The sequence below is a fragment of the Colobus angolensis genome, unplaced genomic scaffold (genome assembly GCF_000951035.1).
Source record: "Colobus angolensis palliatus isolate OR3802 unplaced genomic scaffold, Cang.pa_1.0 Scaffold306, whole genome shotgun sequence".
In the NCBI taxonomy this organism is placed as follows: Eukaryota; Metazoa; Chordata; class Mammalia; order Primates; family Cercopithecidae; genus Colobus; species Colobus angolensis.
This window is the reverse complement of record NW_012116333.1, coordinates 2,479,133-2,492,369: the sequence shown is the minus strand read 5'-3', so window position 1 is coordinate 2,492,369 and position 13,237 is coordinate 2,479,133. Positions and strand designations below refer to the sequence as shown.

The following is a 13,237-nucleotide window of genomic DNA, read 5'->3' as shown; positions in this document are numbered from 1 at the left end:
CAGCAGAGATTAAACCACGCTGGGGGAGTGAGGCCTTCCAAGCATGGGGTACTGTGTGCCTGCAGGTCATGGGCCCATGAAGCCCACTGTACTCGCAGGACAGTGTGCATGTCAGTTTCTGTTGCTCCCACCTCCCCAGTCTCAAGGCATGCAAACTCTATCTGTATTTTAAAGGTGCTTTTGCATTGGCGCCTATGCTTACTGTGAAAGGCATTATTTTCCCATTTTTCAGGTGAGGAAACTGAAACTCCAGGAGGCTCACACCTAACAGAATCAGGTTTCCAGCCTGGCTCTGTCAGATGCCAGCCTCTGGCTCTCTACCCAGCCCTTGGCTCTCTACCCAGCCCCACCAAGCCGCTGCTTCTGTGTCTCATCGTTTCAGCTACCTGAGAAGGCCTGGGACCATGAGCATCCCATGTGGTGTTCAGCGCATGTGGTGCCCAGGACTACCAAGTCCCAGAGCATGTGCTTGTTGGAGACATGGGATTCGCTGCAGCAGGAATCCTGTCCCTCTGTTTGTATCAGTCTCTTCCCTATCAGTTTTGTTATATTCCTCTTTCAAAAAGTGGCCTTGGGGAACCTGATTGGGGTAGGGAATACCTTCTGAGGACCATATGTTGGCAAGGGTGTCTGTCAGGCCACAGTCGGGTACAGTTCACCAGGATGAACTGACCTTTCCATTTCCAGCCTGTCCGGGGTCCCTCCTGCCTCACGACCTTTGCAGAGGTGGGCTCCCTCCTTGGAAGATCACTCCTTGTTGCTGCCTTGAACTTTATTAGTTCCAACTGAGTCTTCAGCTCAAGCTCACACCCCAGAGTCCCTTCCCCTGACTCTGAAGTCTAGATCAGGATCTTGCCATGATTTTCTTAAACCCTGCACTTTTCTCTGTGGCACGTGACACTGTAGTTATATTCTCCCATGTCTTTTCCCCAATGAGTGACTGCCTTACCCACTGGACTGTCCACTGCACAAGGTCAGGAATATTGTCTTCTTCTTTACAACATGCCTGCTGCATGAGGCTTAAGCTGGAGGAAGCAGGAACTGTGAGTGGAGAGGTACAATGGGGAGGGGGATGATGGGTCTACCTCCCACCTCAGTTCTCCACAACACAGGGTCACAAAACAAGAAGTTAATTTCTTCTTTGGGCCAGAGTGACTTTGGCAATCTTTCCTAGGCCAGGAGAGGGAGGATCTGTCCTGCCTGGATGCTCCTTCATCTACCTGGTGGAGGAGGGGGCGAGTGACACCATCGGGTCCTGCCCCTCTGATATGCCAGGCATGCATGGACTGTCATTGAGACTGAGATCCAGAGGGAAGATCCTGGGTTCCTGGGGGCCCTGCACCCTTTCTCCTGCCTCTGGACACTGGTGCACCTACTTCCCCTTGTCCTGCCCTCTGATTGCCATTGGTGTTCCCTCTGCTGAGCTCTATGGTCCTGATGACTATAGGGGGAGATAACGGACTACCTCTCTCTTAGTATTGAAGTGAACACCCAACTGGCTCACATTTGCCAGCCCCTGGGTGCCCTAACTGCATTCACTCTCCTCCCTTCTGCCTTGCCCCATCTCACAGTTGCCTGGATACATGTGCCACCTTTGCTGGGTTTAAGGCAGCCACCTCCAGGGCTGGGGAGGAGAAGAATGTTACTTAAGGCACCCAGCTGTGCTGAGAAGGCTTGTCACAGGCACAAGGACCCCACAACCTGAACAGCTTGTGTCCTTCAGCAAAGCTTTCAGACTTGGCCGGGGCCTGTGGCCATCAGAGTTCTAACCACACCACCCACCTCCTGGCGCTGAAGGTGGCAGGTAGAGTGCTGGAATGAAGCTTGCTGTGAACAGGGCTGGGTTAGTGTGCTTAGACTGTCATAACAAAGTACCATAGGCTGGGGTACTTACACAACAGAAATGTCACATTTTGGAGTCGGGAAATCTGATCAAGGTGCTGGCAGGGTTGGTTTCTCCTGAGGCCTCTCTCCTTGGCTTGCGGATGCCACCTTCTCCCTGTGTCTTCACATGGTCTTCCCTCTGTGTGTCTGTGTTCTCATCTCCTCTTCTTATAAAGACCACTGATACTAGATTAGGGCCCAGCTTAATGACTTTATTTTAATTTAATTACTCCTTTAAAGACCCTATCTGCAAATACAGTGCCATTCTTAGGTCCTGGGGCTAAGGCTTCAACATATGAATTTTGGGAGGACATAATTTACCCATAACAAAGGTCTTTGCACTTTGGTGGAAGAAACAGATGCTTGTGCCATTTGTAAGAGAATATGGGGCAAAATGAAGGCAGGGAGGTGCACCAATAGAAAAAGAGGGTTCATCCTGGGAGGCTAGAGCATAGTCCTTTCCCTTTCCTGGGAGCCGCTGACCCTGTCCTGAGCCGCAGAAGTGGAAGGTTTACTAGCTTGCCTCCAGGATGGAATCTGGTCTCCCATGGGGACTGGAGCACTTGGCACATCCTTCTGGTTTCAGTCACTATAAATAATCCCTCTTCCATGTAGCGTTAATAGGAGGATCCTGGGGCGTGGAGTCCTGGCTGCACTCTCATCCCACCCATCTTGTTTCAATTTCCTGCCTTCCTCAGCTCTCCTGGCCTCCACTGGGAAGCTCTTGAGGGCGGGGTGGGGCTGGACTTCAGTTCTGGAAGCCAGCTGCTGCATCATTGCTGGTCTCTGCCTGCCCAACCCCTGGCAGCTGTTGGAGCTGGGTCAGCCAGTGTCCCCCAGCTGCTGCATTCCTCACCAGGGAGCTCCTGCTGTGGAAGCTGTGTGGACTTCACACAGGGTTTCAGCAGTGAGGAAGAAATGTCTTCTGACTAATTTAACATGACCATGGGCCAGCTGCCTGCCAGGTGGGTGAGATGCAGGGGGACTGGTGGGGCCAATTCCTCTTCATTTGCCTTGCAGGAGGGGCTTCTGATGACAGCAGGATTGCTACCAGAGTGGGTCCCTCCTTTGGCTACACATTAGTCTGCAGCCCTCAGTATCTCCCAGGCTGGCTTTGTCCTGCATCCCTGTAGACATAGAAGACCTCATACCCATCCAGCGGAGAGTCCAACTGAGCCTTAACCCTTTTTTTTTCTGATCTCACTTCCATATATATCAAAGACTTTGGTGTTTTAATCCCTGGGGACCTGTGACTGGAACCTTGCATGACAAAAGGGACTTTATGGGTTGTGATGAAATCAAGGCTCAAGGAATTACCCTTGAATATACTGTGGGCTAGTGCTTGTCTTCTGAGAGATGAGAAAGAAAATTAAGGAAAAGTGATCCTCAAATCATCTGTCTTGAGGTGTTCAGTTATTAAATCAATAGTAGAAACTATATAGGAGGACGATCTGTTGCCTGGATTTTTACGATGAAGAATAGTTTGCATCTACCATCCCTCCCCCAGCCCATCACAGGGCTGCCTGCTTGCTGTCCCATAGCCTCCTTGTCAAATGTTCAGATCTTGCTTGATTTGTTTCTCCTTTTTCCTTCTTGCTTCCCTGCAGCACTGCCCAGGGGTCAAAGCTTTTGGTGACTGTGACATCTGGGGCCCAAGCCCTCTTCTGTTACCAGTGGCATTTGGGGACTGAAAGCTGTGCTTTGGGATGACGGTGGGATCACCTGCTTGTGTGGAAGGGTGGAGGCGAATGAATTCCTGGAGTGATACATGGGGCAGTACAGGGGTGGGGACATGGAGCTTGGTGAGAAGACAGCCCTGACTGGGCAGAAAGAGGTTCCAGGCATCCTGTGCGAAGCATCTTTTCTTGGGCCCTGCCTGCCAGAGTGCTGTGCTATGAGCACTGGGCAGCCTGGTCACACTGGGTAGTCCAGGGTGCACCATGAATCATGGCTCCTGGGAGAAGATTTCAGCACTCAGCCTTTCTGAGGTCAGCTGGTCTGGGTGGTGGAGTGGGCGCTGGGGTGGCTCCATCACAGGTCAGCTCAGGGGCAGAACAGCGGCTGGGAGTGGGCAGCCCTCAGGCTGGTTTTAACTGAGGAACCAAAGGACAGGAGGTTGTGGATGGGGCCTGGAATTCCAAAGTGTCTTTTGGAGTGTTGGGAGAATGTCTCATCCCTCCTCTTCCTGGGGTTCAATCATTCTTTATTCTTGCTCTTCAACTCTGAGAAGATGGATCCTTCAAATCGGAAATCAAGCAACCCCTGTTGTCCCAGCTCATACCCGACCTTACTACTCATCTGCCCTGGGTACAGCTGGAATAGCGGAGGCAGGGAAAAGAGCCCAGCTTCCTGGTGGACAGGCCACCAGAGAGGGGGCCCTACCCTGCCCTGCTCCAGGGCGGCTCCCCACCCACAGCACGGCTGACATCAGGCCAGGGACAAAACCGATAAAAGCAGGCCTTGGGGAGGAGCAGGGGTCAGGTGGTGAGGTGTGGGAAGTGGTGGGGGGTCAGATGTGGGCTAGACATTTTTAAGAAATTCCAAAAATCTAAATCTTTTACATGAAATTTGAATTTTAAATGTCAGCAACTAATTACAAAATTTTGAAAAATACTTCTGGGTCAGGAAGTCATTGTTTAGCATCCCACATTGACAGAGTGGTCCCATAGATGAGACAGTGGGGGCCCACAAAGGCTCACCCCCAGAATAGCCCCTCTTCTAGAGAGGTGAGGGGTCGCCTGCTTCTCTGGCTAGGCAGAGCACCAGGATGCCCAGTGTGTGGAGGCATTTCCCGGCTCCTCGACTGTGGACTGCCCACAGGGGGACTTGGGGCCCTCCTCATCCTCTTTTCCCCTTTTTCTCTGCAGAGGTCTGTGCGGCCCTCAATGTCACTGTGTCTCCGGGGCCCGTGGTTGACTACCTGGAGGGACAGAATGCCACTCTCCTCTGCCATGTCTCCCAGAAGAGGCGGAAGGACAGCTTGCTGGCTGTGCGCTGGTTCTTTGCACACTCCTCCAACTCCCAGGAGGCCTTAATGGTGAAGATGACCAAGCTGCGGATGGTGCAGTACTATGGGAATTTCAGCCGCAGCGCCAAACGACAGAGGCTGCGCCTGCTGGAGGAGCAGCGGGGGACGCTCTACAGGCTCTCCGTCTTGACACTGCAACCCTCTGATCAAGGGCATTATGTCTGCAAAGTGCAGGAAATCAGCAGGCACAGGAACAAGTGGACGGCCTGGTCCAACGGCTCCTCAGCCACAGAAATGAGAGGTGAGGGTCTTGGTCTCCCTGGGTAGAGGCGATGGCAGGGCAGGCCAGTGAGCCCCCCTTTGCAGCCACCACCCAGGGGCTCCCGGGTTGGCTGTGTTGCACTAGAACATATCTTGTGGGCCTCTGTTGGTCACAGACATGAATCATGCCGTGGGATGAGGGTAGATCTTTACCTGGACACTGGCTAATGCGCTGTGTAGACACAGAAGTGAGAACAGAAAGGACCAAGTGCCTGCCGCAACATGGCCCAGCCCCCACTCTGGGCAAAGCCTCTTACGTATCTGAAGTTGGACTGCTGTGTGCTGTCAAAGGTAAACAAAGCTGGACCTTGGTCAAAGGGGTCAGGACAGATTTTATTCAGCAGTAGCTATTGCAGTAGAGAAGAGAGCCTGGTCTGAACTGGACTCAACTCTGATTTGTGCAGACGTGACTACTTGTTTTATAAGAAGAATGAGTGAGTAGGGGGTAAGTGGGGACTCAGTAGTGTTAACGAGGTGTGAAAATTGCAAAAAATGGTAGGGAGAGTTTTGGCTCATATGAAGCCATCTGGGTTTGCTAATGTGCTTTCGAAGTTTGGCTTCTACCTTCTCACAGAGATGGGGAGATGGGGGTTTTGTTTTCAGGTATTGGCTGGAACAAGCAGTAAATGCTTTCAGCAGCCTTGAGTTTTCTCAGGCAGGCACTTTCAGGAGGTCATTGTAGGCATAGGCATGTGGCCTTGAGCCATTAGAAACTATGTTAGTGTTTATTGGAGTCTTTAGGCCAAGATTGAGGCTTAGTCGAGAAGGGGCACCGAGGAGCCTGGCTGGAATTTGGCTAAGGAGAGCATCTTTGCCAGTGCTCAGCCTCCCACCCAGGTCTGTGTAGGCTTGATGGCTTTGGCTGAGGGGTGCCAGGCACCCATGGAGGAGGCACGCGTTGGGAGGTCTTGCTGTGAGTTGTCAGGCCTGGGAGCAGGGCAGGCTGGTTGCCCAGTGGAACTGATCCAAGCTTAGGCAACGGTTAGCCAAGAAATTCATGAGGAAGTGGGCAGAGGACCAGGGGTAGCCCTCCCTTCCTGAAGGCAGATAGGAGGGATGGGCAGCATTTCTGCAGTGTCTCAGCTACCAAGTGCCATATTTTGGGGTTGTCATTTTTTTATCACCAGTGTTTCTATTCAGGAAGACACCTCTCACAGTTTTAGTAAGACTTTTTATTGTGCACTAAATTATGCCTTTGATTGATTTGAAATTGAATTTAGTTTGGCACAAGATCAAGAGGATCACAAAGTATAGCTGATAGTCTCAAATACAAAAAAGCGTCTAATTTTATTGTACACGTATAACAAAATATTCAAGGTCTTAAGTCATGTTGTTTTGATAAGCCTTTTTAAAGGACAAAACTTAGTTGTGAAAAGTATTTTTAATGTCCTATATGAATAAGGGACATAGAGTAAAATAATTTATATACAGAGTCTTTACAGTAGTTCAATTTTACTTGTCTTTGGAGTTTGCTTGTTGTAATGTTTATAGGTACAGAATGATGTATTAAATAGAATGTACAATTTTTTTCCTTGAGCAAATTAATTCAAGAAAACCAGTGACTATTGGCTTATTATTTTCACATAGAAAACAAGACATCAGATCATCAAGGGCTGGGCCAAGAACCCACTACAAATACCACTTGGCTCTGAAACACAAGATCTTATATATATATATAAGATATATATGTGATATATATGATATATACGATATATATGATATGATATATATACACACATATGATATATATATGGTGTGTGTGTGTGAATTGTGTTGTTTTTGGTCTTTGTGTAACAATGTATTCTGGAGTCATAGATGAAATCTCTTGGCAGTGATGACATTCTGCCACATAAAACATATAAAAAGTTTGCTACTTTCAAGTAAGCAGAGTTATCCAGCTAGTTGGTTAATGTGAATCTCATTTCAGTGAGTGAAGCTGGGTTCAGTCTAGAACATTTGTTTGTTCCAAAAGCATGAAGTTTTTAAGACTTCACTGGAAATAAGAATCTCTTTTCCCCCTTCTTGTCTTGCTCCCCACTTTCCTGTCCTGGTCCTCCGGTTTCTCTTTTTTCCCCTCCTCAGCTCCCCTTCCCTTCACTTCCCACTTCTTTTCTTCTTCCTCTTTCCTCTCTCTCTGTCTGTCCCTCTTTGTCTCTCTCTCCCTCTCTGTCTCTCTCTCTCTTTCTCTCTTTGTCTCTCTCTTCCTCTGTGTCTCTTTGTCTTTCTCTGTCTCTTGTTTCTGTGTGTCTTTCTATCTCTTTCCCTCTCTGTGTCTCTCTCTCTTTGTCTGTCTCTCCCTCTCTGTCTCTGTCTCTCTCTTTCTCCTTCTGTCTCTCTCTTTGTCTTTCGGTCTCTCTCTGTCTTTTCATCTCTCTCTGTCTCTCTCTCCCTCTGTGTCTCTCTGTCTCTCTGTGTCTCAGTCTCTCCCTCTCTCTCTGTCTTCCTCTATCTCTCTGTGTCTATCTCTCTCCCTCTGTAACTCTCTGTCTCTGTCTATCTCTCTGTGTCTCTGTCTCCCTCTGTGTCTCTCTGCCTCTCTCCCTCTGTGTCTTTCTGTCGCTGTTTCTCTGTCTTTCCTTCTCCTCTCTGTGTCTCTCTCTGTCTTTGTATCTCTGTCTCTCTCTCTCTGTCTCTTTCTCTCTCTGTGTGTGTCTCTGTCCCTCTCTCTTTCTCTCTCTCTCTCACTATATCTCTCTAGCTCTCTGTGTCTCTCCACTTCTCTCGCTCACTCCCCTCTGACCTCTCACCCAGAAGTGGTTCTACCCTCTCAACAGAGCTCAGCCTCCCTTGCCATGTCTGCTCTGTCTTAACCCCTGGGCAGGGCCATGATTTGCTGATGGAAAGATTCAAAACCTTAGGAAGCAATGACCATATCTTCTAGAACATTCTATTTAGGCTTCCAGGGGACTGTTCCAAGGCAGTTAAGGAAAGGCAACCCCAAGCAATGGCCTGAAACCAGGCAGGCTGTTTGGTTTGGAGCGTGTCCGCCCCAGGCCGGGGCTGTTCAGAGCCTTGGCTGCCTGTTCTTCCTGGGCAGGGCCAGGAGAGGCCCACGGCTCTAGCCTCCCGGAGCACTTTTCCTGGGGCCCTGGGCCTTGCTCCTCTGCGAGGGCCTTATTTTCCTAAATCTCCACTTCATGTTCATTGTTGTTGTTGTTGTTGTTGTTGTTGTTGTTTTTGAGACAGAGTCTCCTTGCTCTGTCACCCAGGCTGGAGTGCAGTGGTGTGATCTTGGTTCACTGCAACCTTTGCCTCCTGGATTCAAGCAATTCTCCTGTCTCAGCCTCCCAAGTAGCTGGGATTATAGGCATGCACCACCACACCCAGCTCATTTTTGTATTTTTAGTAGAGGTGGGGTTTCTCCATGTTGGCCAGGCTGGTCTTGAACTTGTGACCTCAGGTGATCCACTCACCTCGGCCTCCCAAAGTGCTGAGATTACAGGTGTGAGCCACTTTAAATGGAAAACAAAAATACAGAACAACAAGGATGAGAGGTTCTGTGGTCCGTACCTTTGGGTTAGAATATCAAACAGGAACTCTCGGGGGGTTTGAGTGCCCCTGACCCCAGGCCCCGGGTCTCTCCTGTCTAATCTGCTCATGTCACCTCCCCCCTTTCAACAGGAGTCTCCAGGCATCCAGTGGAGAGGGGAGCTTTCCTTGGGATTTCCTTTCTGATACTACCCCACTCTTTGCCCTTCACCACAGACTTAATCGTGGTCTCCTTCCTGCAGAGTTCTTGATGTGAGATAAAATTGCTTTTTCTTTCACTGGAAACTCCCAGAAAGAAAGGCTGGTGCCTGGTCTTTCCTCATTTCTGTCATGAACACCTCACCCAGCACATGGAGGGTGACTCGTGATGATATATTTAAAGAATGACTCCCAGTGCAGAGAAGAGCCATAGAAGTGTTGGCTCTTATTATCTGTCCTGGTTTCCATATGTTGGTTGTTTTCTATTGCAAAAGTAATATAGTGTAATATAGTTCAATTATAGAAAACATGGAAAAATACTGAAAGGGTTTAAACAAGAAAATAAAAATGCCTTACCATATCTCTACTCAACTTAACATTTCAGTGCAAATCTTTCCTGTCATTTTATGCAAACAAAAATTTAAAACCTAATTTCAGTCTTACTGTAAAGAGTGTTCTGTGACTAGCTTTTCTGATATTACTAAATAGTGTGCACATTTTCCCTTGTTAAATATGCTTCCAAAACATAATGTTAATGATGGAATAATGTTCCGTCATGCAGATGGACCACAATTTAGCTTCCTACTTATTGTTACTGGACATTTAAAACTGCTGTAAATCTTTGTCAAGAAATCTCCATGAATATCCCTGACCTTAGCATAAAGTCCTGGAAATAAGATTGCTGGGTCCAAAGATCTACCCAATTTAAAGATGGACACAATTTCAAGAAGTGAATTGACCTCGAAGATAGTTTATAAATTTATATTCCCACCAGCATTGAAAATGCCTTTTCCCCATGGATTGGTCTAGATAAGAGTGTTGGTTAATTTTATGTGTTGGCTTGACTAGGCTGAACGATGCCCAGATAGCAGATAAAACATTATTTCTGGGTGTGTTGGTTCTATTTCTCTGGGATCCCAGACTAATACAATCATATATACTTTTTGAGGATGATGATGATAACAATGAATGCCTGCAACAGTGCCTGGCACACAGTTGATCCTCAATAATACTTGATGAATGCATAAAATGTTCTTTGTCAAGTGTCATTAGCATGTGTTGCTGTGGATGACTTTGAAGTAGGCATGACTTGGTGGATGTAGTCACCCTCTCTGGGATGCCTCACTTCTCTTTCCCTTGACTTATTCCAATCATACATATTTTTTGGGGTCCCACATCCATCTTTCCTCTTCTGTCAATGCTTTCTTTGGGCATGCCAGCCCATGGAGTGCTCTCCCACTGGCAGCATCTTGTAGCTTCTGTTTTTAGCACTGTAGACACAACATTATGTGGTCATGCCACTGTTTTTCAGGCTGCTGTGGCACAAGGATGATGTCAAAAATATTATACATAAAAGAGTTGGCCAGGCACGGTGGCTCATGCCTGTAATCCCAGCACTTTGGGAGGCTGAGGTGGGTGGGTCACTAAGTCAGCAGTTCAAGACCAGCCTGGCTGGCCAACATGGTGAAACCCCATCTCTACAAAAATACAAAAATTAGCCAGGTGCAGTGGAATGTGCCTCTAATCCCAGCTACTGGGGAGGCTGAGAAGAAAGAATCACTTAAACCCAGGAGGCGGAGGTTGCAGTGAGCTGAGATCGTGCCATTGCACTCCAGCCTGGGTGACAGAGCGAGACTCCATCTCACAAAAAAAAAAAAAAAAAAAAAGAGTCAAACAACGCAAAAACTAAAATGTGCAAATATCTTTCTCCCACCCACAACTTAATATCCCCAGTTCCACTCCCATCCCCAGAGATAATCATTGTCAATAATTTGGTTTAAATCTTTCAAATCTCTCTCCTATTGACATTCATACACACACACACACACACACACACACACACACAAACACACACATGCAAACACACATGTATTTTAACAATAGCGCATGTATTGCTTTTTAAGTTATTGATGATATTACATGTATTCTTTTGTAACTGGTATTGTATAGTGAGACAATACCAAACTGCACCCAATCATTCCCGCAGTGATAGACACTTAGGAATCTTCCAGTGTTTCACCAACATAAACAGTGCTTCAGTGAAATCCTTGTACATCTTTCCAAGTATATCTGTTAGTTAGATTCCTGGAAAGGGAATTGCTGGGCCTAAGGCTAAGCATATTTAAAATTTTTGTAGACTATGCCAAAATGCTATTGCTGAAAAGACTTTACAAATTTATACTCTGACCATCATTGTATGATAATGTCTATTTCCCTGAAGCCTCTTTAACAATCAATATTATTAATCTTTTCCATTATTTATCACAATAATGGGAAAAACATTTCATTGTTGTTTTAATGTAGATTATTATATTCAATACAATACAGTGCAATTTAATTTCTGTTTTTGTATCCGATTATTAGCGAGGTTGAGCATCTCTTCACATGGTTATTCATAGTTCATTTATTTATTCTGTGAATTGCCTGGCCATAACCTTAATAATTGGGTTGCTGTCTTTTTTATATATGTGTACGTGTGTGTGTGTAGATCTGATCATTAATTTTTCAGCTATAACATATGGTGCAAAATTTTCTTCCTGTTTGTTACTTTTCTTTCCACTTTGTTTACATTTTCTTTTACCATATAGATATTTCACATTTCTGGGTATTTATGTAGTCAAATTTGATACTTTTTCCTTTGTGGCATTGTTTTCTAGTGGAATTTTTTATTGAAGTGTAATCTACATTTCAATACATTGTACATGGTACCTTGGTTCTGTATCGAATCTTGGAAAGGATTCCCTGCCCTGAGCTTATAAAAGTGTTTTCCATATTTTTCTTTAATATTTTTAGATGATTAAAAGAAAGGTTTACTCCTTTATCTCTTTGGAATCTGTTTTTTTATATAAGGTATATAGTAGCTAATTTATTTTTTCTTTACAAAAGGCTAAAATGTTATCCTTACACTGTCTGTTGAAGAAGTATTTTTCTAGCTTGAAATGTCACATTTTTCATAAGCTAAATCCCTATATTTAAATGAAAACTTTGTACACTTCACCAATATAGCACTATTCTAATTATTATAGAATAGGGCAAATATCCTCGTTATTTTTTAAATTGTCTTAGCTATTCTTACATATTTAATTTTTCTTTAAGATGATCTTGAAGATCAGCTTACCCAGTTTTGTCAAAATTATGTTGGGGTTTGATTGGGATTTCATTGGCTTCTGAAGTTACTTTGTTATGGGCATATTCATCTTAGACATCTTTATGATTTTAAATGTTCCTATCCAGGAACTTCTTATATTCCTTCCTGTAGTCAGGTTTTCTTTTCTTTTTTTTAAGTCTTTCAATACAATTTTTTTTCACATGACTCTTGAACATTTTTATTATGTTTACTTCTAGGTATTTTATAATTGTAATTAGGATATACCGTCTCCTGCTATGCAGACACATATATGTGAAGCTTTTAAATTGGTATTGCTGGTATATAGAAAGTTTGACTTTTGTTGAGTTATATTTGGCAACATAATGAGTTAACTTATTATTTCAGATGTGGTGTTTCTCAGTTGCATTTCAATGGTATCTGTGAATTAGTATCTCATTATTTTTCTAACCATATTGCATTGGCCAGTACTACCTGTACCCTTTTTGTATGACACTACTGTGAGTTTTAACCTACCATTTGGGTTTTTATCTTGACCACATTTTCCATCTAGCCCATATAGCTACTCTTAGAGACTGTCAGTTACCTTATTAAAAGCCAGCTTTGAGGCAACCATGGCTTTTTCATGATCCTTACTGGTTAACCTATCACAAAAACAATTGGGATTGCCCTAATAATATCTCTTAGGCTCCTTTCCCTTTCCCTTCTTTTCCTTTTCCTTTTCCTTGCTTCCTTTTTCTTTTTCTTTTTGATGGAGTCTGGCTCTGTCTCCCAGACTGGAGTGCAGTGGCACGATCTTGGCTCACTGCAACCTCTTCCTCCTGGGTTCAAGCGATTCTCCTGTCTCAGCCTCCCGAGTAGCTGTGATTACAGGCACTAGCCATCACACCCAGCTAATTTTTGTATTTTTAGTAGAGATGGGGTTTCGCCATATCGGCCAGGCTGATCTCGAACTCCTGACCCCAGATGATCCGCCTGCCTTGGCCTCCCGAAGTGTTGGGATTACAGGCATGAGCCACTGCGCCTGGCCTTCTTTTTTAATTTCTTAAAACCCTCATTTAAAAATCCATTCCAGAAACCTGTCAGAGACAGATGAAAAGTCCACTAACCTATAGCTTTTAGAACTTATTTGTCGGCCGGGCGCGGTGGCTCAAGCCTGTAATCCCAGCACTTTGGGAGGCCGAGACGGACGGATCACGAGGTCAGGAGTTCGAGACCATCCTGGCTAACACAGTGAAACCCCGTCTCTACTAAAAAATACAAAAAACTAG

At 45.6% G+C, this 13,237-nt stretch overlaps 1 protein-coding gene across 1 annotated transcript in view; it reads left to right on the top strand.

The window, feature by feature from the left end:
- Positions 1-4,651: 4,651 nt before the first annotated feature.
- VSTM4 (V-set and transmembrane domain containing 4) overlaps positions 4,652-13,237 on the top strand; it is an 89,792-nt gene continuing 81,206 nt past the window's right edge. Inside the window, exon 1 of the mRNA XM_011950394.1 lies at positions 4,652-5,153. Coding sequence (XP_011805784.1) covers positions 4,652-5,153 — 502 coding nt within the window. The remainder of the gene's footprint in view (positions 5,154-13,237) is intronic.